General features: G+C 38.5%; 1 protein-coding gene across 1 annotated transcript in view; it reads right to left on the bottom strand.

Annotated features, from left to right (window-relative positions):
• KIAA1328 (KIAA1328 ortholog) overlaps positions 1-27,508 on the bottom strand; it is a gene marked incomplete at its 5' end in the record, with an annotated part of 126,341 nt that overhangs the window by 21,575 nt on the left and 77,258 nt on the right. The window contains 2 exons of the mRNA XM_009876270.1: positions 5,824-5,919; positions 8,728-9,413. Of these exons, the coding sequence (XP_009874572.1) occupies positions 5,824-5,919; positions 8,728-9,413 (782 nt within the window). The remainder of the gene's footprint in view (positions 1-5,823; positions 5,920-8,727; positions 9,414-27,508) is intronic.

The raw sequence follows: 27,508 nt of genomic DNA, 5'->3' as shown, positions 1-27,508 counted from the left end.
AGAATCTAATATTTACTGGAGTTTGCCTTTTGCTTCAATTCTCTGCGTGCTGAAGTGCAGCCAAGGTCACAAATAGAAGGAGGGGGAAGTGGGTTTTAGCTTAGTGCAGCTGTGAACATGGCCAGAACCGCAGGCGACAGAGGATTTCTTGCTTAACTTTTAATACCAATAGCTTTTGTTCTTAGTCCTGCCCCATCAGTTCTGATACAAGCTTTTAAATGATGTGAAACTTGTGCGGGTGGGTTTAAAATCTCCTAATTTAAAACTACCTTCCAGAACATTTTGTTTTATAGGATTTTTCTTAACTTTTCCAACTCACAAATTTCCAGGACATATGAATATCTAGATTAAACATAATTTTCTCTTCATCCAAGATTACATACAAAAATAAAAAGTAACAAAATTATATGTCTGAAAAAGTAATCCATTCCAATTTATAAAAATAGAGTTCAGGTTTTCAAAATTCAATTCAGGCAGTAAACTAACAGTGTCTACATTTTCCTGTAAAGGAGGCATCTGCAAATGACTTGCAAAAATGTCTCTCACTGTCTGCAAATGTTGGCAAGGAACAAACTCCTTCAGGAGAGGCATGAATTTTAAATATTCAACCCAAAGAAAAAAAAAATTCTCTGAGCATTTTCAAGTCTGATATATGATATTACAGAACTATACCCATGCAGAAGACTGGCAAGAAATGCAAGTTTTGTGAAAATACCAAAGCACTCAAGTTTTATCAACCCCGTTTTCACTGACTGCCACCCTACGCTTAAGTAGTGTTTTTAACACCAGAGTTCCTGTGCTTTTTGAAGACCTAACCTGCAAGTTGGATCCATCTGCCTACAGAAACTTCTTATGGTCTATCTTCTACTTACATCTTATACCTCAAATGTATCAGTAGGCTTCCTGCTCAAGGTTATTTTGGACTGCAATGGAAATGATGTAATACTGCTGTGGACAGCATACGTGTTCGCCAGAACAGAATCAGCATAATTCAGGTATATGTAAGACAGGCAGCTTCAAAATCCCGCAGTTAAAAGTAAGCCTGAAAATGAGATTAGTGAAGTGGCCAGGTCAGCAGAAATGGACTCCTCGCTTCCCAGTCTGATAAGGATCACTGTTTGCCCTAAAAAAAATTTAATAAAAATGCATGCATAGATATACAAAAATTGCCACACACCCCTCCTTCAGCAATAAGCCTTCAGTAAACACATCAGAACAATAGCCTTCACTCTGTGCAAGAAAACCTACTACCTTCAGAGTCTGCACGTGGCACTAATGAGCACAAATGTGTACCTAACTCCAACTATTCTCTTCCGTTACATCACAACAGACTCCATCAGCCATCTGTTGAAGAGATGCTATGTCTGTATACAGCCAGACGATGCCATGAGAGAAAAAAACCCACTCGTATCTGCACCTAATTCAGCATTCGCACTATTGGCAGCTCTGCTAACTTTTTTACCAGTCAAACAACTGTTTACTCAACAAATATCCTATCTAAAGATGACACGAACTTCAGTGTAGAATTATCTGGAAGAAGAAAGTAACTTGGGTGTTAAAAGGAGCACTAACAAGTGGCTAAGTGACTTCCAGATACACAGATTTTATGGGCCATTTGCAAGCACAGTTGATTTCAGCCCCATTTAATGTGCCAGTCTGCCACAACAGCAAAGAGATGAAAAAAAACCCAGCACTCAAAATAACAAACTGTATTCCACACATTCCTAAAAGTTGGCCAACTACTATATAGATGCACCTCAAGAGACCAAGGACAACCCATAGATGGACTGTTCCCATCAAAAGTGGGAGTAATGGGGCCAGTGCAAGTCAAGCCAGAGGTGGCAGAGCCATATGATTGAGTGATTTTAATTTTATTTTTAAATTAGGTGGAGGGAGGAGGTTGCGTGACCAAATCTGGGTTGCCTAGGACAGCAGGGGGAGCTGCGAGTCTGTGTTCCTCTGCACGTCTCTTTCATTGCATTGAGTATTTGGACAAAAACACAGAAGCATGCCCGTGCATCACCACAGAAAGAGGTCTAACAAGCTGCAAAAAAAAATCGAGTTCTAGCAAAGCATTAAACAAGGAGCAAGAGATAATTGTCACCTTCTCTCACAAGATAATAAAAACAGTTACATCATAAACATAAAAATCTTTTAAAAGACCCCTGACAACATTCCCTCTTGGAAGTATCACCATAGCAATGAGCATTCAAGTAGGGGAGAAGCACTGCTGAATCCTGTGTTTGATATTTTCAACTAACTAAATATAAAAATTGGAAAAAAATACACACAAGTGATACAGAATGAAGCACACAAACACAAAAAGCCTTCACTGAAATTAAAGGAGGCAAATTCCACCTGCAAATCTTTATAATACTCTAGGAGAGAAATGCTTTAGCCGGGTACCATACACTGAAGGAGTGCCTGCAGATAACAGCAAACCCATCCAATAGCTGCTGTATCCAACAACTCCTATTTATAACATTTCACACAGGTATGTGTAGAGGTGCAGCATCAGGATTGTGTGAAAACCGAGGAAAAGATGCATGTTAGCGAGGAGGCAGGAGAAAGCTGTACTAGCAGAGCTGTATAGGAAACCTGGGAATCTGAAAAGCGGGGCACCTTGTGTGTTAAGATTTAGGCACACAGCACAATCCTGGCACAGGTGCTTGCAAAGTAGCAAATTGCATCTTCTCTAGTTGGTGCTACTAAACAGAGCTTATTTCCATGACATTCACATCTAAAGCTAAGATTAAATAAAGGAGAGAAGAGTGAATTGTTTTAAAATTCCTTTCCCAGACGCAGACGTCAGGAGCACACACAAAAGCAGATGCCAGGTGTATTGATCCTACTGAATACACGTGGAGTGGGTACTTGAGCATGTACCAAGCATCTGTGTCTTCGAGATGGAAAGAGCTTTGTAAAAGGCTGGTTTATGCTAAACAAATGCATCAGGTTATGTTTTTATCTTGAATATTTTAAAGCATCTTGCACACTGGGGCAGACTTGCAAAGAAATTATACAGACAGACAACTTATCACTAATTGTACAAGTTACTATCTCCATAACCAAAAACTGGCTGTGGGCTCACTTAGGAGCACTTCGAGGTACTGAAAAACACCGTTAATAAAACCTGCTCTGACTGCTGCACCTCAGAGAACTAGAGATCCTGCATCTGAAGACTCCTGAGGTCCCATGCACCAGCCCAGCTGCAAGCAGGCGAACGGACAGGCACATTTCCTCCCAACAGCGGCAAAGTGACAGATTCGACATTGCAAATTTGTACCACCCAAAGAGGCTGAAATGGACAAACCTTAATGACTTTGATAATGAAAAAAAACATAATGGCACACTTAGAAGAGAAAATGAAACAGGCATCCATTAGCAAATCTGGCTAGTGTGTGTAGTAGTCTCAGAGATAAAAGTTTTCCTTTTAACAGACAATGACCGAAATCTGTACCAGAAGTCAAACTGTACTGTATTTGCTCATGGAATCCTTTTTTCCTTTTTCAAGAAGGGTAAAAATTAATCCCTACAGGAGACGACAAGATGCCTTTTAAAGTACATATCTCATTTCTGACTACAATTACCTTTCAATAGCCTGGCACAGCTGCACATTCCTATTTGCTTTTTGTTTTTCATTAAGGGCTCCTCTATTATTTGTACCTATCCTATAGCATTTATGCCTGGCAGTGATGCACATTCCCTTGCCTACGATTCTTCCCACAGATAGTAGAGAACAAATTGCAATTAGATTTTCGTAATTGTAGATAATTAACTCAAAATGAGCTGTTAATTATAAAAATCCTATGTTTTTCAGTTCTTGATTATATTATTTATTTTACTTCTAAACTCCAATACCTCACTTCAGCAAGTTTAGTATTTTAAAGGACTTTTACCACTTCCTTTAAAATACCAGGATACTTTTAAGCTAAGTTTTGCTTATTTGAAGACTGAAATTACGTTTCAAGCTGTGAGGTGTGCTGAAGGAAGTCTTGTGTATGTACTGGAAATCAGAGAGGGCTGGTTTCCCATTAGGGTTCTTGGCAGGTCAATGAAAAAACAAATAAAACCAACAAACAAAAAAATCCCTCAACCTCAAAACTGAAAAACAAATTTAAAAAAGACTGTTAAAAAAGGATGCATTCCTACCAGCTCTTGATCTTTTCTAAGCTCTAGCCACACACTTGCACACTCTCTCTTGATACTGAAGAAAACATCACTTACATATTCAAATGCATAAAAGAGACAAATGGACTTGTCTTTCGTAGCCTCTTTCAGCCTTACATTAGAGTAAATTATTTAAGGACCATTCATCTGGTAACCTTTGAGAAAATGAAGATGGCATATAGGAAGAAAAACTTCCAAGTATTTTGCTGCCAAACTTTGGAACCAGCTGGCATGGCAACTTGGGACTGTACGAACACATATTATCTTTGAAAAATTACAGTAAATTAAACCAGGGCAATGAAGAGAGGGTGGGGAACCTTTTGAAATCTGAAACTCCCATTTTGTTAACAGCACAGCTTTTCCTCATTTTCCCTGTTAGGCAATGTAGATTTTTTTCAGGTTTCTGGTAATCCTTTGCCAAGAAGCTCAACAGATGTTCTAGGTTACATTTTTTTTCCAAGGGGCTTAATGCTACTGCATCTTAAACATATCATGACTATCTATCTCTCTTGTTACAGTGATAACACTTTGATCACCTCGGTCTGTGTGAAAACAAAGCAAAAAAGCATCAGAATATGAGGAGGATACGCGAGCAACTCATAACAGCCTAACACCTGGTGAAGCAGTGGAGTATTCCAAGGAAACTAACTCCTATTTTTCTGGAGAAAGACGTTTTATCACCTCTCACCGAAGAGGGATCTCAAAAATCAACATCACTTAATATTAAAAAATAAGAAAAAAGAAATATTAGACTCTTGGTTTATGCATAAATTAACACTTCTTCCAATATTCTCACAATATTCTCACGGTAGAAAAGCTCATTAAAGGTTTCTCTTGTCACTAAACAGGGGGTGATTCAAAGGACCATTGTTCATCTTGCCCCCTAAAGGGGACATTTTGGTAAAAAGAAAAACACAGAAAAAGAAGCTGTTACTTTTTGAGAAAGGGAAAAAAAACCCTGTCAAATCCACAGTTTTTATTTGTTGCTTTGCTAATAAGCCCAAATCTCCTTCCAGTGTTAGCAGGAAATGTGATGGCATAGGACAGACAGAAAACACAATAATGTACTGATTAAAGTTTTAAATAGCACGCAGAATTAAGATAAAGGGCTAAATATTGGCTCAACTCTACTTCCAGTTATTTCAGTGGTAGTTTGCTCTGATCACACTGAAGCAGAGGTGCAACACAGCATTGTTTAAAAAACAAGTAACCGTCAGCAATCGTAAAAGATATACTGGGAATTAAAGGATAACGTACTTTTTATATCAAGTCGGAATCAAGACTGAAGAGATCTTATTATCTTAATTGAAAAAAATAACAAGCAGTACCTAGGACAAAGAACAAAAGCTAAGATTTTGTGAAAACTCCATTTCACACTGAGCTAGGCTAGTGTCCTTAAGAGATGATACACAAAACCCGAGATCTCTACAGCAAGTCAACCCCTAAACCTTCAGTAATAATAGGTCAGCATAACTATTGAACTACTGAGCTCACTCATAAAGTGCAACAGCCAATGAATTTTACCTTTTCTGCAGAAAAAAAAGCTCTTAATCTGAAACAAACACAAGAACAAATACACTTGGCAGCCAACAGCACACTGTCAAAAAGATATACGGACACTGTGAAACACTTGGAAGTGAAGAGAGAAATCACCTTAGCCCCATGCTGTTGCCATTCATCATCAGAGCAAGGTGTCCACATGCTTCGTCAATGGGCACATCTTCTGAACCAGGTACATGGCCTCTAAACCTGAAAAAGCAGGCTTAGATGTTTTTGCTGGTAGACAAATCATCACATCAGGAACTCGCCACAAAAAGGTGAGTTGTGTGCCTACAGGCAGGGCACTTAATCACACTAAATGCGGAAGCTTTCATGACTGTTTTCACACTTTCAAATATACTTCTGTAAAGGAAGGCTACCTTATGTCCAGTGCCTTTGCTTCTAACGGTTATCATAGAGGAAAAGATTGGAAAAATTTAATTTACTGATTTCCAAGGACCAGCTACCTTAAGAAAATGGCCACAGTATCCAGTAACAAACATCCCCGCTGGGCTCAGGTTACAGTTCCAACAGCACTCAGCTCAAAGGCATCATGTGTCAACTGCATGAACTGAAGAATTTGCTTGAGATGAGTGTGTCTCCTGAAACTACATGTTCACAGATGACACTTCATTTTTGATAGATAACCTCACCTTCTTCCTTCTCACCAGTGAAGATAGAAAATAAAACAATAGACATTTTATTTGAATAAAATTCCCATGTCCAGGATTTACCTAAATTTCTCTGCTGGTGTGGGTGGCATCAGAAGGAGTCACTGAACTGGCCCTTTCCCTGCACATACACAATTTTTGACAGCTGAGCAACCATTTCAGCCAGTGAGAAATTGCGAACTGAAAGCACTACGCCCACTTGAGGCTAAATAGGGAAATGTGGGAAAATGAAACGCAGTTACAATGCAGCGTGGACAAAAAAAGGATCAGTTCATACTTTTGCCAAAGAGCAGAAGAGTTACTAGACAACTATTACAAACAGTCAGACCTTTTACTTGTCATTCCACGACAAAACTTTCAGAAGCTCAGAATGGACCTTAACCAACACTCCACTGATGCAGAAGAACAGAAAAAAATAAACACTATCTGGAAATGGATTTCTGTTGTACTGTTTTCTTTAAACTCTCATGATGTCAAGAGATGAACTAGGTTAGAGTCTCCTGACAATGAAGCAAAGGGTACTTAAGCTTAGCTAAACAAATTTTTATTATTTGTAATATATAAAATTACCCTGTTATAAGGGGCAAAAGTGAATTATATACCTAGAGCTGAAACAGAACTGTGATGTCTAAGAGATTTACCTGTAAAGATCAAACATTTAATTCTAAAGAGATTGAATATTTTTAATGGCAAGCACACTATATTCTAGTAGAGGATATGCCAAATGTGCTTTCACCTGTACCTTTGAAAAGGAATCACAAAAATACTGAGTCCTCAGATTAATCATACATGATTTTCTTTCACAGAATTATTTTAGGTAACTAGAGCTCTGTAAACTATGAAAGTGGTTTGTTTGGGTTTTTTTTTTCAGGAAAAAATGGCTAAAATAGGCATTAATTATTAAAATAGCATTAATAAGCCCATCATTACAGATATATTTAAGGTCCTTTTTTTTTTCTGGGCTTATGATGCCTCAAATGTTGAAAAATATCCTTTAGAAACAAAACCATCAAAAAACTCTTGACTCTATGTCCTTCATATTCCACTTGTTTTTCATTAGAGAGATGCATGCATAGAATTAAGGTATTTGATGATTAAGAATCCATCTGTTCCTACTTAATTCTCACCTGAAGTCATAATCCTTTGTTTGTAACCTCAGTCATTTTCAATACACACAACTGTGATTGCCTTTAAGACAGATATTTTTAAAGCCATATAAACACATTCTCTTCAATGTAAACCACCAGCAAAGACCACCTAAATTACAGCATTCTTTTTTACAGTTTGAAAAGTAACCAGAGGGCTGGCATTAAGAACAGAAAGTGATATATTGGTCCATGGTGGTTGTAATAAGTGAATGTAGAAAGTGGATCATGTAATACAGACTCCCATGGGATGCTGTCAGCAGCTGCCATATTAAAACAGTATCAAAATTCTTGTGAAGCCCTCCTATAGCTTCTTCTGAAAGACTGCCAGATTTGTCCCCATTGCTTTCCCTTCCCAGCTCTGAAATGCTAGTACTCAACTGAGTTACAATGGCTAATCAGGTTGCTCTAGTCCTGCGCCTTTCTACTGTTCCTCTCCACTCCAGGAACATGATAATAATAAACCAGAGAACCCATTTACATTGTCAGAAAGGTGTTACTTCACCTTCTGCAACAAGCTCATGGGCCTTTCAAAGCCACATCCCATATTTCTATAGTTATTGTCTTTCCCTTCTTCTAATTTTAAGCCTATATTGTGCCTCAGTCTTGGCATTCTCCCTTCCACAAACACCTCTGGAAAGAAAATGTCCTTGCTACACAGGTCTCCCTTTCTTTTCCACATATACATGCGGAGGGGAAAAAAAAGTCCATATATGTATATAAAATGATCACCATCTTTTCTATAAAACAAGCTTCTTCCAGTCCCTACCTAGGACATTGTAACACTTCGAATTGACATCTCCAAGGAAAAAAGCGGAATGCCACATTTTATGTCATCCATGCCCAAACTGCTCTCTTGCCAAATGTCTGTATTCCTTCAGGTGCCTGCACTAAGGTCAACCCCTTCCTTCTACTGCTCTTCTTTCCTACCTAGTCTTTTAGCACTGTTTTTCTTGTGCCTTGCTTTCTACCACATACTGTTTTTGCTCTGCTGCTTTCCACAGCTGTCATGCTGTTTCCCAACAGTACATGCTAATATACCAAGAAGTCTCCTCTCCTCTAAATCACTGTTAGAGAGAAGTTGTGCCACAGGTCTTGCCTATCTTACCAGTTCCATCTTCTCACTTTAATTAACTATTGCCTATGTGATCGTTAGACATTTTAATTATTTAAAAAAAAAAAATTAAAAAAGTCAAGTTCACCTGTTATAATCCATGCGGGATTGCTGTAGTTGCCGTTGTTTCAGGAGCAATTTTGCTTCTTGCTTCGCCAATAAATGTTGGAGTCGTTCCTTTTCAATTTCCAGCTCCATTTTCTGCAGAAGCAGCTTCTGTCTTCTTTCTTCATACAACCTTTTACCCTGCTCCGTTTCTTTAGACCCTGAATCCACACTGTCATTCAGCCCAGAAACTCGAGAGGGCCTAGAATAATCACAGGATTTGTGAACTGGCCCAGAGTGTTGTCTAAGGACCTGGCTGACATGGTGGCCCTCCTGCACACTCCCTGAGCTCCCGACATGCCTGCAGGGACAACCCTGACTCACTTGCTGAGGGCATGTGCTCTGAAATTCCTTTGCCTTCTGGTCCATCTCCTGAGCCGGTTTTACATGGTGAGGGCTGCTCCGCTTGGCTGGAGAAATCACGTTGTTACACTTTCTGTGCAAGCCATTTTCTACTGGGTGTGCTTTCCTGCACTCCTGATGGTTGTAATGGGTTTCAGTCCTGTAATTGTGATTATTCCTGCAAGGCTGAGACAATGAAACACGGGCTGGGCTTCCAGTCTTTGATGCTCTACTGTTCTTATAAAAAGCTTGAGGTCCTGCAATACCCAAGTAGGAACCATCTAGCTCCAAACACAGTTGTTGGCATAAGCTCTTCTTACTGGATACCTGCAATAAGAGAAACAATTTCCTGTTAATTACCAAAATTTATCTTTGATCATTAATTTCACTTGGCAAATGTGTTCTCTCAGAAACAGATTCCCTGCATCGTGCTGATCGACATACAGCTAGACCCATGAAAATGTTTATCAGAAGATAGACACAAATCTGCTATCAAATCTACATTTTATTCCATCTACACAAGTGTAATAAATGTAAAACTACTGCCTCCAAGATCCTCAGCATAAAATGAGTCACTTCAGAGTATCAAGTAGTTGTGAGCATCTAGGGTTACATAAAATCAACTTGAAGAGTGGCAAAAAACATTAAATGTTAAGGTTTGAAAATGTTTAATTTTGAATACTGAGCCAAAAAATCCATTCAGCCACTATAAATACTCTTTGATTGGCCATTACACAGCAGGAGATTTGATGTAAAACATTTCACCTTGCACTGAATGGGATATTACTTACCCCTGGAAATTTGATGAGAGTTTTTGAAATATCTTTACAGAAACACAGATAAAAACCAACTACTTTCTGTAAAAAATGGTTGTACATCAAAAGCTGTCATTTAAATACAAAACATGTTTAAATTCAGCTATAAACGTAAGTGATTTTTCAATTAAGCTGGGCAAGTGATTATACTCTGATAAAACTCTGAAGAAAGAAAGCAACTGTAATTCACATTTGTCAACCCAGTGCGAGCAAATTCTAGTGGTTTTGTTATATTCGTGGCTATTATGTAACAGACATCAAAATCCTACTTACATCCTGGAGTATCTTTGCACTATGGCTCATCTAGGCAGTTAAGCATTTGAGATTTTATGCACATCAGATGAGCAGTGAATCAGGCACTCACATTCCTTTTGCTAGACCTGTGCATTAATTTCAATAACAAACTGAATTTAAACTCCTCCAGCCTTTGGGACCTTTCACAAAGGTCTAATTTTTTTAATTACGGAAGCCAGGTTTATTAAAGATAACAAAACCACTGCAGTGAAAATGGTGTAGCAGGGAAATCTAGTATCTGCTGATAGAAAGAAAAGTATTAGTTGCACTCTAGCAAAGCTTACAATAGATTGGTGTCATTCACCTTGAGTGGAAGACAGTGAGCAAGCCCCAAAACACCGGAACTTAGGAATGCAAGCATCCAGCAAGGATTAGAAGAGATATAATCCAAATCTAGGCAGTGTTTATATGTATAATTTAAATTCTTTTATATAAATAAAAAAAATACCAAATATACTCTGCTGCCCTTCAAGACAACCAATTACATGTTCCTTGTAGACTTCACAGAATGTAAATAAACATGGATTAGCGCCTGAATACTCATATTTTATTATTTCCAGTTTTGTGGATCCAAGCATATTCTCTCCACCATGTGATTGAAAGCCAAGGATGCCATGTTTTGCCCCAAAGGGCCCAGTGAGTTGGAGGCATTTGCGCTAATGTCAATGCTACATGTCTGAGGAAAGTCCAGTGCTTGGACTGGGTGAAAAATGCAGGACATTAAAATATTTTAAAGTCAGAGGGGCTGGCAGGGCAACTGAGCAGAAATAAAACATGCTGCCAAAAAGATGGAGTTTTGTTATTTATTATTTGTAGTGTGCCATATTTTCTAGACAAATAAAGGCTACAAAACCCTTTTAATCTAAATTGGACAATATGCAAAGGGATGACCAGCAAGAGGATGCAATATTACAGAAAAAGAAAAATAAGAGAATCCTGTGGTTACATGCTGTCTCTCACTTCCCACCTCATCACCTGCTTCTTCTAATAAAGTATTTAGGGCTCCAACAGAAAAATGCTTTCAAGGTGGCCAGTTTCCCAGCCCCCTAGGACAGCAGAAGGTGGCAGACTTGAAGGTATTCTCAGAGGATCACATCACAGCTGGCAGCTTAGGGTGATCTGCAGAAAGCACGCACATACACTTCTGCAGCCCAAGAATAGAAGTAAAAATAAGGTGACTCAGAAAGATAAAATTTTAGCATTTTGTTTTATTGACTGGAGAGACAAGAGATTGTTAAGCACATGAATGAAGATGGTACAAAATAATCATCAAAAGCAGCTCTAAGAATACAGGCCCACATCGCAAATTAACTTCATGGCTGAGACTCTATTAAGAGTCCCTGAAGGCCCTAAAAGAGAGGTACCAGTTAGCATTTGTTGACCTCGGCCACCATTAAATCTGCCCTGATGGTCTCAGAAATGGCATTGACATTTAAAGACTTCATAACATTAAAGTTTCCCTGCCTTGTTATTTCACAGTTACAATATGTTTGCAGGGGGGGAAATTCTCATTAATGTCATTGAAAATGACATGGGGGGGGTTTTTTTATTCCTTTAGAAGGAATAAGACAGAGTTCCAACATGTCTTTGACAGCTATTCAGTACCTTCCAGGGTCTAACCCAAAAGAAAAATTAACTATTGGCAGTCAGAAGCTAGTCAACAACTTCTTTAGCAATTTGTCTTCTTCTGTTAACGCTTTAATTGAAAACCAACAGCTGGATGGTAGAGGCTGCAGGGAAAATGGACTGACTTTTACACTTGTGAGAGATCGAATGAGGCCAGATCATGTCACGACAGATCTGTAAGATGCATGGCAGGTGAAGGGGAAAAACAAAGAAAAAAAAAATAACTTCCAAAGACCCACCTACTACTGTGAGTCTAAAGACGCACAAGCATAAGGAATTGGGTAATTTTACAAGATGAGTTTAAGAAAGATATTGCCTACGGGACACATGGAAACCATGACGGACCATGATGGAACAGCTGTGCCTTCCCCTCTGTGGAGCTTTTCCAGGCCTGCTGTACAGTATTTAAAGATACAACCTCCTTTAATTGAGGCTTAAACAAACAAACAAACTCAGACTGCTCCTTGCAACATACGGAGTCTAGTAAGACGTGATCAGATGTGAAACTCTTGCATGGAAACAAGGAGATATTACAAAAAATAGTTCAAATAATCTTCAGATGGGTTTAAAGAGGAAGATGTGGGGAGCTCTACAAAATCTTTACTGCAATCCCAGTTATTTTTGCTTAGGGATTCAGAGCAGAGCTTAAACAAACATCCAGTCCTTAAAACTTCCTACATACAGACAAATAGCACACCGGTTTTACGCACGCAGCATTATGATATCTGCAAATTCTTCTTAAATGCAACTTGTGTGCTCTGTAGCATTAATTCACAGCGCTGGCAGAGGAGACGCATTTGCAGACTGGCTCCAGCACATGGGGCTTTGTACTGCAAGGGACGGACTCATAACAGATTAAATCTTACAATTTCAACACAGGCAATGTCCTGACAGATATTACTGGCACCTGAGGACAAAAGCCAGAGTCTTAGCAAAATACAATGCTGCTAATAGTGAAAAGCACAACTCCTATAGATGCTGACTGTGTTAGGGCTCAACCCACAGCACTTCGGCTTGCAGTTTGTAGCTGAAATATATTAGAATATACAAAAAGAGACAATGAACTAGAATTGTTCTCAACTGTATCTTAAGAACATTTCTCTAACCTGGATTTTCAGTTCTGGGATTTCTTTTGGTAGAGTTAAAACAAAGGGAAGAACATGGAAGGTTCAGAACCAGTCCACTGTGCTGATCTGAGCATGGAGGAAGCCAAGAAGAACAAACAGAAGCCAGAACCAGAGCATAAATACAGAGACTGAAAGATATTGAAAGATGAAGCAAAAATTCTAAATGGACAAAAGAGATGCTGCCATACATACGGACACCTGAAAGAGCACCAAGTGACCTAGTCAACACTCTCAGTAAAATGTACATCCTAAACCTGGCACTCAGTCGCCACCATGCATTGGTGACGTAGGGGTCTCAGCAGAATAAAGCTTGGCTTTGGGTTTGCAGGTGTATCGACAGTATAAGCACTTGCTCCTGTCAGTAGAACTATGAGAATATATATGATAAATAAGCCTAGGTAGCAATACAGGGCAACAGAAATGCCATTTTAAGAACAATTATTTCAAATGATAGGACTGTTTGAAGTGCATTAGTAGTGATTAAGGAGCTATTCTTTCCAAGAGTCTGTAAGAATTTATCAAGGAGAATGCAAAAAGGTGGAGATTTTAAAGTAAATTAGTAGGATCTACTGAAGTCTATAATTTTTTTTTCTTTAAATCATATAATCCTTTATTAAAATCTCTACCATAAGTAACTTAATATCAGTCATTACAAACTGCCCATATAATAGTTCTGCAACTGTCTCTGTCAGTATCTAAGATAAATACAGTAGGTAACTCGCAAGGTAAGCTGACCATTTTTCAAGCAAGAAATAAAGCACCATTTTCTGTAGAAATTATGTATAGCTATGATTGCCATATCCTACTGAATAAAACAAGTGGTCTCAAATCAAAGAAACAATATGTGAATGACAGGAACATGCCGGTATTTTTCCTGTAAAAATCTACTGAACTCAATATACTGAACAGGTGTAGCAAAAAAAAATAAAAAATAGTAAAACGGGATCACATCAGAAAAAAACGCATCTCTAGCTGCTAGCTGACAGCAGAGGAACACCTCCTATGTTTGCGTTTCCTTGAATTTTTTTTCTCTTCTTTGTTAAGAGGGTTTGAGCTGGGATGCCAGGTGCACAAAAAACCTGCAAAGTGGCATGTGAGCATTTGCTGGCACTCAGGTTTAAGTATATATTTTGCATTCATAAACATGCCACCTTCCTCTCCAGCTACACAAATATTGCAGATAATCGCTAACAAATGCTTCAATTCCAGATCTGCAAATGGGTGTAAGCTGTCTGATAAGGCAGTCATTAATAATACAGTGCTCCAAGAAAACTAAAGTGAGGCACCCGAACACCAAGTCTTGGAAGTTACTGTGAGCAGAACGTCCATTAAAACCAAATGGTACCCTACATAAGGCAATGTAATACCTGACTACTAAAATAAAGCAAATATGTTTGTTTTCCGAAACAAAACTACATCATTCCTGTTTGCACTATAGAAAAATGCAACTATACTAATCTTGACAGCATCAGGTCTATTAACATTCAGTGTGCTGCCAACATTATAAAAACGAAAAATCACAATCTTCTGACTTCAATTTTTTACTTCTGCCCTTTATTTTACTGAAGAATCAGTAGTTCAAGACCTAGATAAATATTTCAAAAACTATACTATTTGTGAGCAGAGCAGGTCACTACCATTTCCCAGTGCATTTGGAGTTCATGTGAAATAAGGGCAGAAGAGTGATGAGCTGCATTTTTAACACGGGCATACACAGAATAGTTGTCTAGCTGATAGAGAATGCGTAATGCAACATCTGCACAGTACGCCTTGCCAAAGCCCATCCCAAATAAATGTAGTGCATTCTCCCTAGTGCAATTAACTCTCGTACTCTGGCAGGTTTTGCTAGAAGATCATCAAGGTAGATTACCTTCCAGCATATGAACTAAATACTTACAGGTGTTATATCATCAGTTATTACTTACAAACTTCTGCATTTAACAAGACATCCAGGCAAATGAATGATCTAATTTATGAATTATTTATAAGAATTTCACAGCATGCTCCTGGCGTCATCCATGGCCTTTTCCAGGTCATATGACACCAATTAGAGCTGAATTTTAAATTATTCAATAACCTGAACTCTCTTGTCATTTAACATATAGATATCAATGCAGTAAACAAGTTAAGTCTAATGGGCCCTGGAGGTTTGTGTTCCTCCGCCCATCAGCAGCAGAGGCTGTATGCTACCACTGGAACAGAAAATAATAGAATGCAGCAGTCAAAAACATTTCCAAGGTTTTAATAAGTTATTTTGGCTCCCTTAGGGATTTTAGTATAACTTACAAGCACTGAATCTAAAACATATTAAAGTCCTTAGCTATGTGCTTTTAAAACAAAATTAGGACATAGCAAAAGAGCAAGTCTGACACTAACCCTAATTTAGGCCCTTAATTTGAAATGTAGCAGAAATTATGGAGTAAGCAAGAATTACTATGCACGACTCATTACCTTCAGGCTCTCCTACAGTATAGCCAAAAATAGCCCCTCTCCCAACACACATACACCTGTCTGTAAAGATAAGGCTACACACAGGGAAATGGAAACGTTAAATTAACAGCTATCAGTTGACAGGTGTACCTTGCACTCCTCAGCAGTTGGAGAACGGACCTCCACCATTCTTCTATCCTAGAGACCAGCACTCTAGAAACCCATCTTGGTTTGGGTATTGGCTTCAAAATGTACCACCTCAGAGGAGAGGTTTAAGAACCTTTGCGGCACGTTAGAAAAGAAAAGAGAAGGAATGTGACAGCCTCTGAAGCACAAAAGCAATAAAAGACATCTTAAAACCATTTTATTCTATGTTGACTACAAGAAGAAATCAACAGCAAATATACCCAAGATGAACAGCACAATTAGGTATCTGATTCTGTCTCAGTGTAAAGTCTTCAGGAAACACACAGCAAGCATACCACACCCCAGCTCTGAATCAGTTGCCCTCCAACCTCTCATGAACATGTAATCATAGCTTCCCCACTGAAAGCAGGCACACAGACCCCCTGTCTGGTGCTGATCTAGCTTAAGAAGTCCAAGACTTCCCTGTTTTCAAGTGGAAAACTTTTGAGGTTGGGTGCAGCTCAGTACAACTCTAAACTGTACCTAGATGGGGCTTATTTTTATAGTATCTGTGCCTCAACTTTCTAAATGCTGCTGTCCCACAGTCACTTGCAAACCCCTCTCTTGGAGGACCCAGCAACCCCACTCATGCACACACGTTTTCTTTGCACTCCCTGCTTTGTAAGGATTAAGAAGTTTCCTGAGCTCTGTCCAACAGCAAGAAGAAAAGCTGGAAAGGGAGGTGTTCAGTTTATCATTTTAAACACTAGCAAGAAGTTCTCTAGCTACTGCTGTCACAATGAATGCCAAAAAAACAATGATGTTGAGAAAACATCATGCCAAATTAATAAAAACACATCTATCCAAAATCTCTAGCCAGATTAGTAAGGATTAGGATTTAGATAAAAGAACACATTATACTTCCTGCTCCCCAACCTTATCATAGGAGAGGCATGCAATACAGCTTTCTTTTTAAGAAAAAACTTTTACAGAAAAATAACAGAGAGGGAAAAAAGACAACTGCCTAATCTCACAGCACACATTTTAAGAACATACAAAAACAGCTATAAGGGATTTTATTTTGGTTACCAGCCAGATTTAGTTTCATTCCTACGCTGGGCAGCATTTGATTATTTCACATTAAGGGTAGTAACATGTTGGATGATAAGAGAGAAGTTCATATTGGTTTTCATTAAAGAGTAATATCCATCATGTATTTGGTCCTTCAAGGTAACTTTTTTTCAAAGTTATTTTAAAAAGCAAACAGTTTATTACTTGGAATTTCGAGTTTAGCATATCAGGGACTACATATGTTCTCAGCTACTACCAGTCTCTTTAGGATTCAATCGACATTTGCTCCAAAGTCATGCTTTCATAGCTTCAGACACAAGATAAAAGGGCAAATATACCTCGACCCTTCTAAATAGTCCTGATTACTGTGATCAAACAGAAGCCAGATACTTATGTGGATAAGAGTTTGATGTGTGAAGATTACCACAGGAGCAGACACTGAATCAGCATTTGCCAACATGTACCTCACCATGACAGCCAATATCACTTTTTCCCTGTATTTACAGTGGGGATAACTGTAGTACCCATTGGTAAGCAATGAATTTTAAATAACAGCCACTGTTCACTTAGCAAGATTACCAGAAAGTTTTACTTCCTTCAGAAGGTGTCTCCTATGAGTCCCTGGAGTACGGACATAGCCTTTGAAACACCTTTGCTGTACAAACAAAGAAACTAAATTGATGACATCTAAGAATTAAAAGCATGTTCAGGGGTAGGGACAGTATTTTGGGGATACCAGAGAGTTTTAAATAATACAGTAATCCCACAGAAGAAAAAACAGAAAAATCTTTTGACTTTAAGAGTGGAAAGGTGTGCCCAAGCAAGTATCTTCTGTCAAGGGTGTCCTTGCACTCAGAGCCAGCCAGCATTTAGATTCTGCTAATGATCCCATCTCTGGGAAATAATTCATAAAAAGTAAACAGTAATTTTCATGTGGCTGCCCTTTTGATCTAAGATTTGTAGGGAGTATCCTGAGGCTAGCTGTAGGTGCCCCCGTGGCTCTGCCTGATTGACCTCTAATCTGCCCCTCAAGTAATGATCATGCCAAGGAATGACAACAAGAGTTGCAGACATTTCAACGCAATCCCATTAAAGACAGGCTGACTCACTTCATTTTGTCAAAGAAGTTTCATGTAAAAAATAAAAGCTTTTTAGAACGGCTCTTTTATTTTGTAATGATGCTGTTCTTCAGAACAAAGACTGTAACAAGACTGATGCACCAGGCTCTGACTGGAACACAGCTTTACATTAACCGGCCAAATGCTAGCTAGCTTCAAGACAGAAGGGGCAACCACATGATTACGTGTTAAATAGTCTTGGTAGCAGAAAATAAAGAAAATCCTTTAGAAGAATCAAGTCTGGACCACAGTACTTGACTCTGAACATTTTAAACAAGTACATATGCCATTTATTAGAAAGCAACTGTCTAAAGGCTTAGACACCGACTGTTCACAGTCTCATCAGCTTTCAGAGTAGAGCTTACATGCTTTTAATCCCCACTAACCCACAGTAAACACAAGACGATATATATGAGGTAATGTATATCTCTGTCACTAGGAATAAAGCTAAAACAGCCGGTCCAGAGAAGGTGACATCGCGAATCTTGGTGTCATGCCAATGTGACTAAATTACCGGGAACAACTTCTTTAAATAAGAGAGTGAGGAAACCACAAATTAAACTGCTAGAGTACATAGAAATGGGAACACAGACTACTTCTATTTTACAGTAATACTGAAAAAACAGATATGCTCCCAATGCACTGAAGGGTACAATGCAACATACAGGTGGATGAACTGGTAGCACTGGAGCTGCTACTAAGAGGCTTGAAATGCCGAGTCTTATCTGAATAGTGGCAGAAATCCAGGGGCAGACAGTACACATATATTATGCTTTCAGTTTCTACTTCAGCCTTTCCACAGTTAGCTCATATGCCTGATTTGTCAGACTCTCTTGCATTAGCGACCACTCCATTTCTTATCAGAAGTCAACACCTAAGTTTCCAGCTACGTAGGAAATCCATGAGTGCAAAGGACAGTGCGCAAATGGAAAGGACATGAACGTTTCTTATAAGGAACACATGTAGGTAGAAGTTTTATGCAAAATACAAGTTCCATCTAAGTAGATTCACACCATGATATCTCTCATAATCTGTTACCCAATCTGACAGCTTCCACATTGGATGGGTATCCCCTGAGACCTCTGAGTAACACAGGCAAAACATCTCACTTGAGTCTGGAAGGTTCAGCTCCCTGATGCTAAAAATTCAGGGTCCTTTTGGCATACAGGCTGTGATTTCAGTGAGAAATGAAATGTCTTCTATTGGGCAGGCTTGCAGGTACATAAATTATCTAATGAAAGATTGCTGGAAAAGTTTAATCAGGGAATGGGAGCAGGCATGGAGCAAATAGCAACCTCTCATTCCCAGGAGGTAAGCTAGCTGTTACCTTTTGAAGCTCACCATGGAGATGCTGACTTCAGAATACTCTCACCACATCGAAATGCCACTGAGGATGTCCCAGAAGACCTTCTGTCTATGACTGAGATTCCTTAAGAACTGAGGTCATTCCTGAGTGAGTTTAGTACTGTTGAAGGTAGCAACAGCTGACAGAGGGAAACAACCTCTGATACATCAAACTGATTTGTCAGACTTCCTCTTGACCCATGGAACTGAACTTTTACAGTCCTGCTTGACACCATAAAGTATAACAATGGTATAACAGTGATTATTTGCATAAAATGGTCCTAGATTTGGTGTAGAGCAGTTTGACAGTCCATCTTGATGGGTCTCAGCTACAGAATATTGATATAAAGGCTCTTCTATAGTTACCATAGGCCATTAGGTTGTCTGAATGGACATTCATCACTACCAGCTTGTGTGAAGGAGAACATTAAGTTAAAAGGGCATGACCAAGCATAAATTGAAAGGCCCTCCTCTACTCCAGGGCATCCTGACCTTTTCAGGCAATTGCCTTCACTCAGAGACACTAGAGTCTGGACAGACAGACCAAGTAAAACCCACCTACAGGTTTATTAGAGCGAGTTTTTCTTAGAAAAGCTCACAAGTGTCAGCATTTGCAACAGCCTGAATGGAAATCCTTGCACAAAGCCGGGTCTTTGTCACAAGCACACAAAAATACGCAGAAGAACTAAATATGTTTATAGCCTTACATTAACAGTTAAAAAAACACCATGTCCTGTTTACAAGCTGAAGGACAGGGGACATGGGGGGACAGTTTCCAAATCTAAGCTGCTACAGTGCAGTCTCTCCAATTTAGAATGAAGATGTAGACCTTCCTTTCAATAGAGAACCATTACTTTATTGTGTTGTGCCAATCTGAGCCCTGGCTCTTTATCTATAACTAAACGTTACACATTTCTTTTGTGCTTCTTCCAACCAGTACCCTAACAGCTGTTTACTCAAAAAAATCCCACCAAAATAAAAACTAAAACACACAAAAATCTCTTCCGCACTCAATAGCATTAATGTAGCAGATATATGACATCCAAAATTTCTCATTAATTATTTTCAAGTAGGGAATCAGTTTTTGAAGTGATTTTTTTCCCCCAGGAACAGTGTAGAAGTTTGTGGTTTCATATGTCACTCTCACTCTGGTTCATCATTTCCCAAATTGTGAACTCAAGCTGTACAATAAGTCTGCACAAATGCAGAAAACAGAAATGGCCCATAAGGCAGAAAGCAAAGACAGGACATGACGCTGAAGGTATGAATTTCTGAAGTTTAGACAAAATTCTAATGCAGAGTGGAAGGTTCCTCTATCTGAGTTCCCAGGCCACCTCTTTGGCCAGAGTTAGTTAATAAATGTATTCTGAGTACCAGGCTTAAGCCTTCCTTATTCCATCTGAAAGAGCTGCACTTCAGCTCTCCTTCTTAAACTCAGGATTCAACAAAGAATAGTAATGCTTTGAGGCTGAAAATCTCTAAAACCACTCAGTGCCAACTTTACAGGAGTAGAATTAGGTCAACGGTAAAATTCACTCCCTCCAGGAACAGAGTTGAACGATCCAGCTGAGCACAGAGGAAATTCTCACCATGTGTTTCCATATCTGTAAAGTCCCTTGGGATTTGTAAATAGAAAAAATAAAAAAAGAAATCCAAACATTGTAGAGCAGAAAGCTCTATCCTACTGGAGTAGCAAAAAAAATGATTGAGCTTCCCTCAGAGTTACATATTAAATAAGGGCATCTTTTCAAGTGCCACAGACTTGATGAGAGAGAAGGTAGGAAGTTTCAAGTATTCAGAAGAACTAAGTGGGGGGGGAAAAAAGGGGAAGAAAGACCAAGAGTAAAGTAAAAAATAAAGCCAAATCACATTTGTTGAATCAGGTATTTTAAATGGGTTTTCTTTAATTAGCTGAACTATAATACAAATTAAAACGGAATTTCTTGTTCACAATATATTCATTGGAGGGGAGGGGATGCAGCTGGCTATTTCCAGAGCAGTTCAGGCTAAAACAGACTCAGTTCCGCAGGTCTGAACAGAAGCCAGCTTCTATCCTTCTCAAAAGACCGAAGAGCAACTTGGCAGCAGAGTGTCTGACTGCAAGCTCCATCTCAGAAATACTTATGAAGCACGACAAACCTGTGGCAATTGTGACTGAACTCATTAAAATCACTACAAGATTATTTACAGCCCTCATGCCTGACATTCAGGTCTTTTATTATGCTTTAAATGACTAGGAAAAGAAGATGTAGACATAGGGCAGAAATGAGGGTTTTAATACCTCAGCTGATTGCTAAGTGATCAGTAAAAGAAGTTTGGTGCCACACTGTATTTTTGGCATGAAATGTTTAATAGGTTTGATTGTAGAATTTCACTTTGTTTTCAGTATCTTTTGCTTGAATTTCACTTTGTTTTCAGTATCTTTTGCTTTCCAATGACACAACTGTTGATGACACAAATGCCCATGCCCAGCTTTCATTCTGAATAATGACCAGAAGAAAAGTAATCAGATCTCTTGGATCAGTGTCTGTTTCACGATACAAGATAAGATTAATAGTTTCATGCTGATTTGCCATTTCCTAGAGTAGTGTTAAATTACAAATTTACAGGGGGTGGGGGGGAATGTGTACTGTATGAAACTCTTAGAAAAGGGCAAAACCAAAGCACAGTTATCATAAGATAAAACCATAAAACAATCACAGCCCTTGGGGGACCAGAAGCTCTGTTCAGCCTCTCATATGTCAGATCATCATAGGGTGCCTGGTTATTTCATGATAAGATTATCTAATGTTAATCTCACCACTAGAATTGCCTGCAATAAAAATGTTACCAACTTTCTAATTTTAATTATGGGGTTCCTGAAGATAACTACTTCAACTCCGTTTAAAAAAAAAAAACAACACTCCCCATGGTTTCTCTGAAGCTGAGAGTACTTAACATATCAAATTTGTGGATTGGATGACTTTCAGTAGCTTTCATTCTGTGATTAACTCCTCTCTTCCCTCCTATTTTCACATATAATACTGTTCTAATGCAGGACAGTATTATACACATAGAAAAAAAAATTGTTATCCTATATTTCATTTTCCAAAATATACCCAAACAATGCCAAATAGCTCAAAAGAAAATGCATCTCTGAGTAGGCATTCTTGAAGCAATGCAGGAGGTGAATAATTATTTCCTAACCCAAAATTGTCAGCATAATGCCTTTAGGATTAGGCAGCAGAAGTGGTGACCACCACCATAACAACTTCAGCAGCAGAATCCTACAAGCTGATTCCCTCGACAAGGTTTCTGTTGAACCCACCACTAACTCAAGTGTTAGTTACATCAACTAGTGTTACAATACACACACACACACACACACCCCGTCTCTGCGTTATAATTCTCACACCTGTAAAGCTTTTTGAGCAGACATCTTTCTCCCACTCTCCAATGTATAGTACCAAATGACTGCAGAGCCACACAAGCTATTTATTGTCATGGGACTTCAATTGCAGGCAAGAAATTTCAAAAGGAGGTATTGTGCAAAAACTCTTTAGGGAAGGAGTTTTCAGCAGCAGTGGGGGGTAGGAATCCTCAAGAACTAAACGGAAGCTCAATGTTAAATAGGAGAAAAAAAAAAAACACAACTCCAGACAGGGGAACTCAAGCAATTTCAAGACCTTCTCATTGTTTCCAAAAGCAGCTTGATCTGGTCCAAAACCAAACTCTCACCAAGGACTCCAGTTAACTCATTGATAGTCCACAGCTGAGGTCTGATTTTGTGTTTTCAATCAAACCTTAAAATAGTGAAACTAAGGACATTGTGTTGCAACAGGGGATTACAGAACAAGTCTCTTTTAAGAGTTGTAATACGGTAAAAACCAAGTAACTATGTCCTAATGACACTGTCATTGGATATGATCCTACTATTGTAATTTTCTATAGATTAAACCAGAGAATAAGACCAGTTAAGACAATTTAAAGAATAGATTTGTCATGTTACAAGTATGACACAATTTGCTTATACATCAGTTATTTTTTACATGCATACGTAATCTACTGTCTGCATTTCTCTTGTGCTTTTAGCATAAAAATGGTTAGAGAAAACTCTAGATGAGTATTTCTCCTGAGTTCACCAGTTCCTGCTGTTTGTTTCTCACCTGAAGTCATAATCTTGTCTTTGACATCATAATCATTTGCACAGCCACCAATTGAGATGTCACAAATGGCGGATTACAGCCAGGTGGGGAACAAGCAGCAGGAGCAGATGAACTCTTAAGAAACAAAAATCTTGTTCTCATGCAAATGTCCTTCATAACAGAGAACAAAAGAACAAAGGAAGAAAAATACAAGGGAGAGAAATTACTAGAAGCTGGGTGTTTTCTAAAAACACGATCTCCCTGAAGTTTCCTCCAAGGAGTCAGCTGCTGATTAACAACTGCATAAATCATTACAAAAATAAAACAAAACTTGACATCTGATGATTGAACCCCGCCACTACCACCACCACACATGCACACAGTTTTCTACTTAGCATGAAATCAGCAGAAATATAAGGCACTCTGAAAGAACTTGTAACCTTTGAGGTATTTATATACATCATGCCTCAATATTCCTGGCAGTAAATAAGCACTGTTATCCTTGTTCTATAGATGAAGACACCAAGGTCAAGGAATGCTCAGAATCGCTCTGAACGTTAGTCAGAATCAGATTGTTCAAGACAAACACTAAAAAATTCCAAGCTGAAGTGGTACAAATTTGGGAGGAACAGAAAACCCATAGCACTGGGTGCAGTCCTATGGGAGGCTGTCACAGAAGGGCTACTCTGGGTTAGCAGTTCCAAAGTGTTAAAAAAATTATGAACAACTTTTATATTTTGAAAAAATCGTTCATAAATTAATCTGTCTGAAATGGATTCCAGCTATCAATCTGAATGTCAATATACAGTCACTGAAGAAAAAAAATTAAAAAAAATAATCAAAACTGCAATCCAGATCTAAAACAACAGAATCATTTTATGTAAAGAGAAACCAAATCAACCACACCGATGTTGCTCACACTATAATGCTCTTGCAAAAAAACCAAACTTTCAGAAATTCTTCTGGTTCCATTTCTAGTGTCTTCTTTTATTTATTGGGTAAGCAGTGCTAAATTGTACATTGGTTCAATTGCCATGTTCTTCATGTTCTTGGCACAGCTGGCATACTCATATCAGCAAAATCAGTGTTTCTGCATCAGTCAAATTAATAAATATGAGAAATAAATTTTTTGGAAACAGTAAAAAACCATGGTACTTCACATACTTGTGCTCTGCCTCACAATTGCCTGTGATGACGCTGAATGTATGACATTAAATGTGACAGCATAGATAGCCTACAGTTCAAAAAATACCATCATCTGCCTGTATTCCCATACAGTCTTCTGGACATACTCTGTCCAGATCTTGTCACAGCACAGCAGAAGTGGCAGCTCATCTCCTCAGCAGTAAAGGAGGGGAGGAACTTTAGCATGGAAACTGTGCCTTTTGTCCTCTTATTTTTCCCTTCTCCAGTTTGCAGAGCTGAAGCATCAGGACTATTTCAAGTTTACTGGAATAGTCCGAATAGCCTCCCTGTAAATAAATCTGCTATTTGACAAAGAAGTTAATTCAGTAGAAAAAAAAACATTCTTGGCCTTGTCAATAATCATCTTGTATTGTGGAAGAAACCCCCTTTTTCCTCCTCATCTGAAACAAATGCAAAGTACAGTTAAAAACAGCATCCTAGCTTTTAAACACTAACAGGCACAGGAGCAGACTGGTAACAACACATAATAGTCTGAATATCTGTACAACACAATTATAACCAAAAAACCTCCTAAGTACATGCCTTTTATTCACAACTTCGAGCAAATGAGTTGCTAAATAACTCAAGGCTGACCTAGGATTTTACACTTGATGGACAAGGACCTGAAAATCCTAACTAGATATTAACCAAACTGTAATTGCTCTCAAGCAGAAAGCTGCTAGTTCCATTTCAGATCTCAAAAGTTTGCCTACCCAGAACCTTATTAATTTTCCCAGGCATACTAGTCCAGTTCAATAAAAGATATTATGTCTACCTACCTAATCTTGTTATGTGTTTACTTTTACATCTATGCTGCAGTTTTTTAGATAGAAGCCTTAGTCATCCACAATGTGCTCCTGAGCTCCTTCTTTAAACCTGTCACTTGCATAGTCCAGCTTCTAAAACATTGATTTGTTCTTATTAATACACAATACATAAATTTGTACAAGACTGAAATGCTACATTCAAAAAAGAGGTATGGATATTTATGAACAACCCAAAGAAAATCGCTTTACATAAACTATCTTTAAATTCCTTCCTGCCTTTTTCATAAAGGATCACAGGCAGTTTGTTATGCTAGTAATCACTCTAAATGCGCAAAGTGATGTTTAACTGTGTTGGTGGCAGTTACCACACTTGCAAAACTTTTTCTACTCATACCACAAGCAACAGACACAGAAAAACACGGTTAAGAGCAGGTAGCAAAAAATGTTGAAGTCACAGTTCTATCTCACTTGTGCTGGAGCTTCTCATCTAATGAGAAGAGGCTGATAGTTTTAACTGTTTCTAAGAATTTACAAATCCGCGCTGAAAGCCAAAGTTCTATCATTTTGAAAAAGCAATGTTCTGTACTTATTGAATCTTTACTTTTGGATGAAAGGAACACGGGGTGGAATCCATTCTATGCTAAATATACATCCAAAACCTATATTTCCTGAACACCTTTCTAAGGTGAGCAGCACTCGTGCTGAGTTTTACCCACTGAGAATTCCAAGACACAGTCTCTAGATAACATACTGCAGCGATGGATAATGGATACTCTAGGACGAGGCTGATAGAAAAATGTCAGTTAAAATATTTCAACACCAAGGAGGCAGTAAAACTTTAAGAATGAAAGTATCTCCTGTTTGAAACATAAGTGACCAACTATATCATACTTTGTTCAAAGTTAAAAAGAACAGAGGATGCAAAACCATACTTGTGAAACCAATGACAAAAGGCCAGTCCAACCACACCTGTAGGTAGTCTGAAGCAGCAGCATTTCTATTCTTGGAGGCCACTGGCGGTGTCTGATGCTAAAGGGAAAAAGTCTGCTAGGGAACAGTGCAACCGACGTGTCTCCCAGCCAAAACCCCTTACTATTAGAGAACTGATTGCTAAGCAGAGCTTTAAATAAAGTTTGGAAGTGAAATGCTCTCAAATGTTAGCTTGTGATTTCTGAAATTGGAGGTCAACTCCATTACCCCTTGATGCTTGACTTCTGAAATTCCTTAAAATATGGCATTTGCTTCCCATTTTCAGGAATGCACCTCATGCAGTCAAGCATATGGAGTCAATAAAGGTGTCTCTTCATCTGCCATCTGAAGCTCTATTTTTCTCACTTATAAATTACAACTGGTTTTAGTAATAGCAATCCCTGCACACATTTGAAATGCACTTCCATTTTCCACATTGCAGAGCTATATGGCTTAGTAAATACATGCAATTTAGGTTCAAAACCATAGCTCCAGGCACTACATATCGAGAGTTTTATATTACTGAAAATTAATGCCTTTTTTTGCATATGCTTGAGTAATAAATTAAAAAGCTATGTCTTATATGTATCAATTGGGATTTTCTTAGCCTTCATTTTAAAAAAGAATCATGCATACAGAGTTGCATTTCAGTTTCTTCTCTGCGCTTTTAATAAGAGAATATGAATTTATTTCTGTTCATCAAAAGCAACTAACTAGAACTCTAGAAGTCTCTTATTTTGTACTGAAATTTGTATGTGTTCAACTGCAACAATATCATCTAAATTCAATTCTCTGACTGAAAAAAAATGGCACCTGCGTGTACTGTACTCATGGCAGCACCCAAGTAGAATAATTAAAGTAACAGTCATCATTTCATTTAACACCGAAAACTACAGTCCCCATATAAGAGTTGAGTAGAAAATAAATGAGGTTATTACTGGAAGGGAAGCATAAGGGCTAAGTAATGCTTTGAAGCTGTTCTCTCCTGAAGAGCTCTATTCCACCCCAAAATCTCCATTACCCCATGTTCATGGTGAACAAAATCATTTCTCTCCTAGCGCCGCCTGCTTAAGGCAGCAGGAGACTAAGGAGGTATGTATGATTTTCTTAGCACACATGAAGAGGGAACTCAGAACAGATAACTGGAATTGAACTTTTTCTTCAAAATTCACCTTTCAGGCCCTTTGACAGCTCTTGCCTCACCTCAGCTTGCTACTAGAATCATCTCTCCAGTTACTTTTACCCCATCTGTGATAAGCAGTGAAGTAGCATAAAATGGGCAAGTTTTGACTCAGCATTAACCACAGGGCCTGTTTAGCACCTAGATCCTGGCTTTTACCTAGTGTATTTTCTGATAGACTGTGCTACATATTTACTATCTGGCTACCTATGGTGATGCACATGCACATTAACAATTCTCTAATCT

The sequence above is a fragment of the Apaloderma vittatum genome, unplaced genomic scaffold (genome assembly GCF_000703405.1).
Source record: "Apaloderma vittatum isolate BGI_N311 unplaced genomic scaffold, ASM70340v1 scaffold2299, whole genome shotgun sequence".
In the NCBI taxonomy this organism is placed as follows: Eukaryota; Metazoa; Chordata; class Aves; order Trogoniformes; family Trogonidae; genus Apaloderma; species Apaloderma vittatum.
This window is presented reverse-complemented; position numbering and strand designations above follow the sequence as displayed.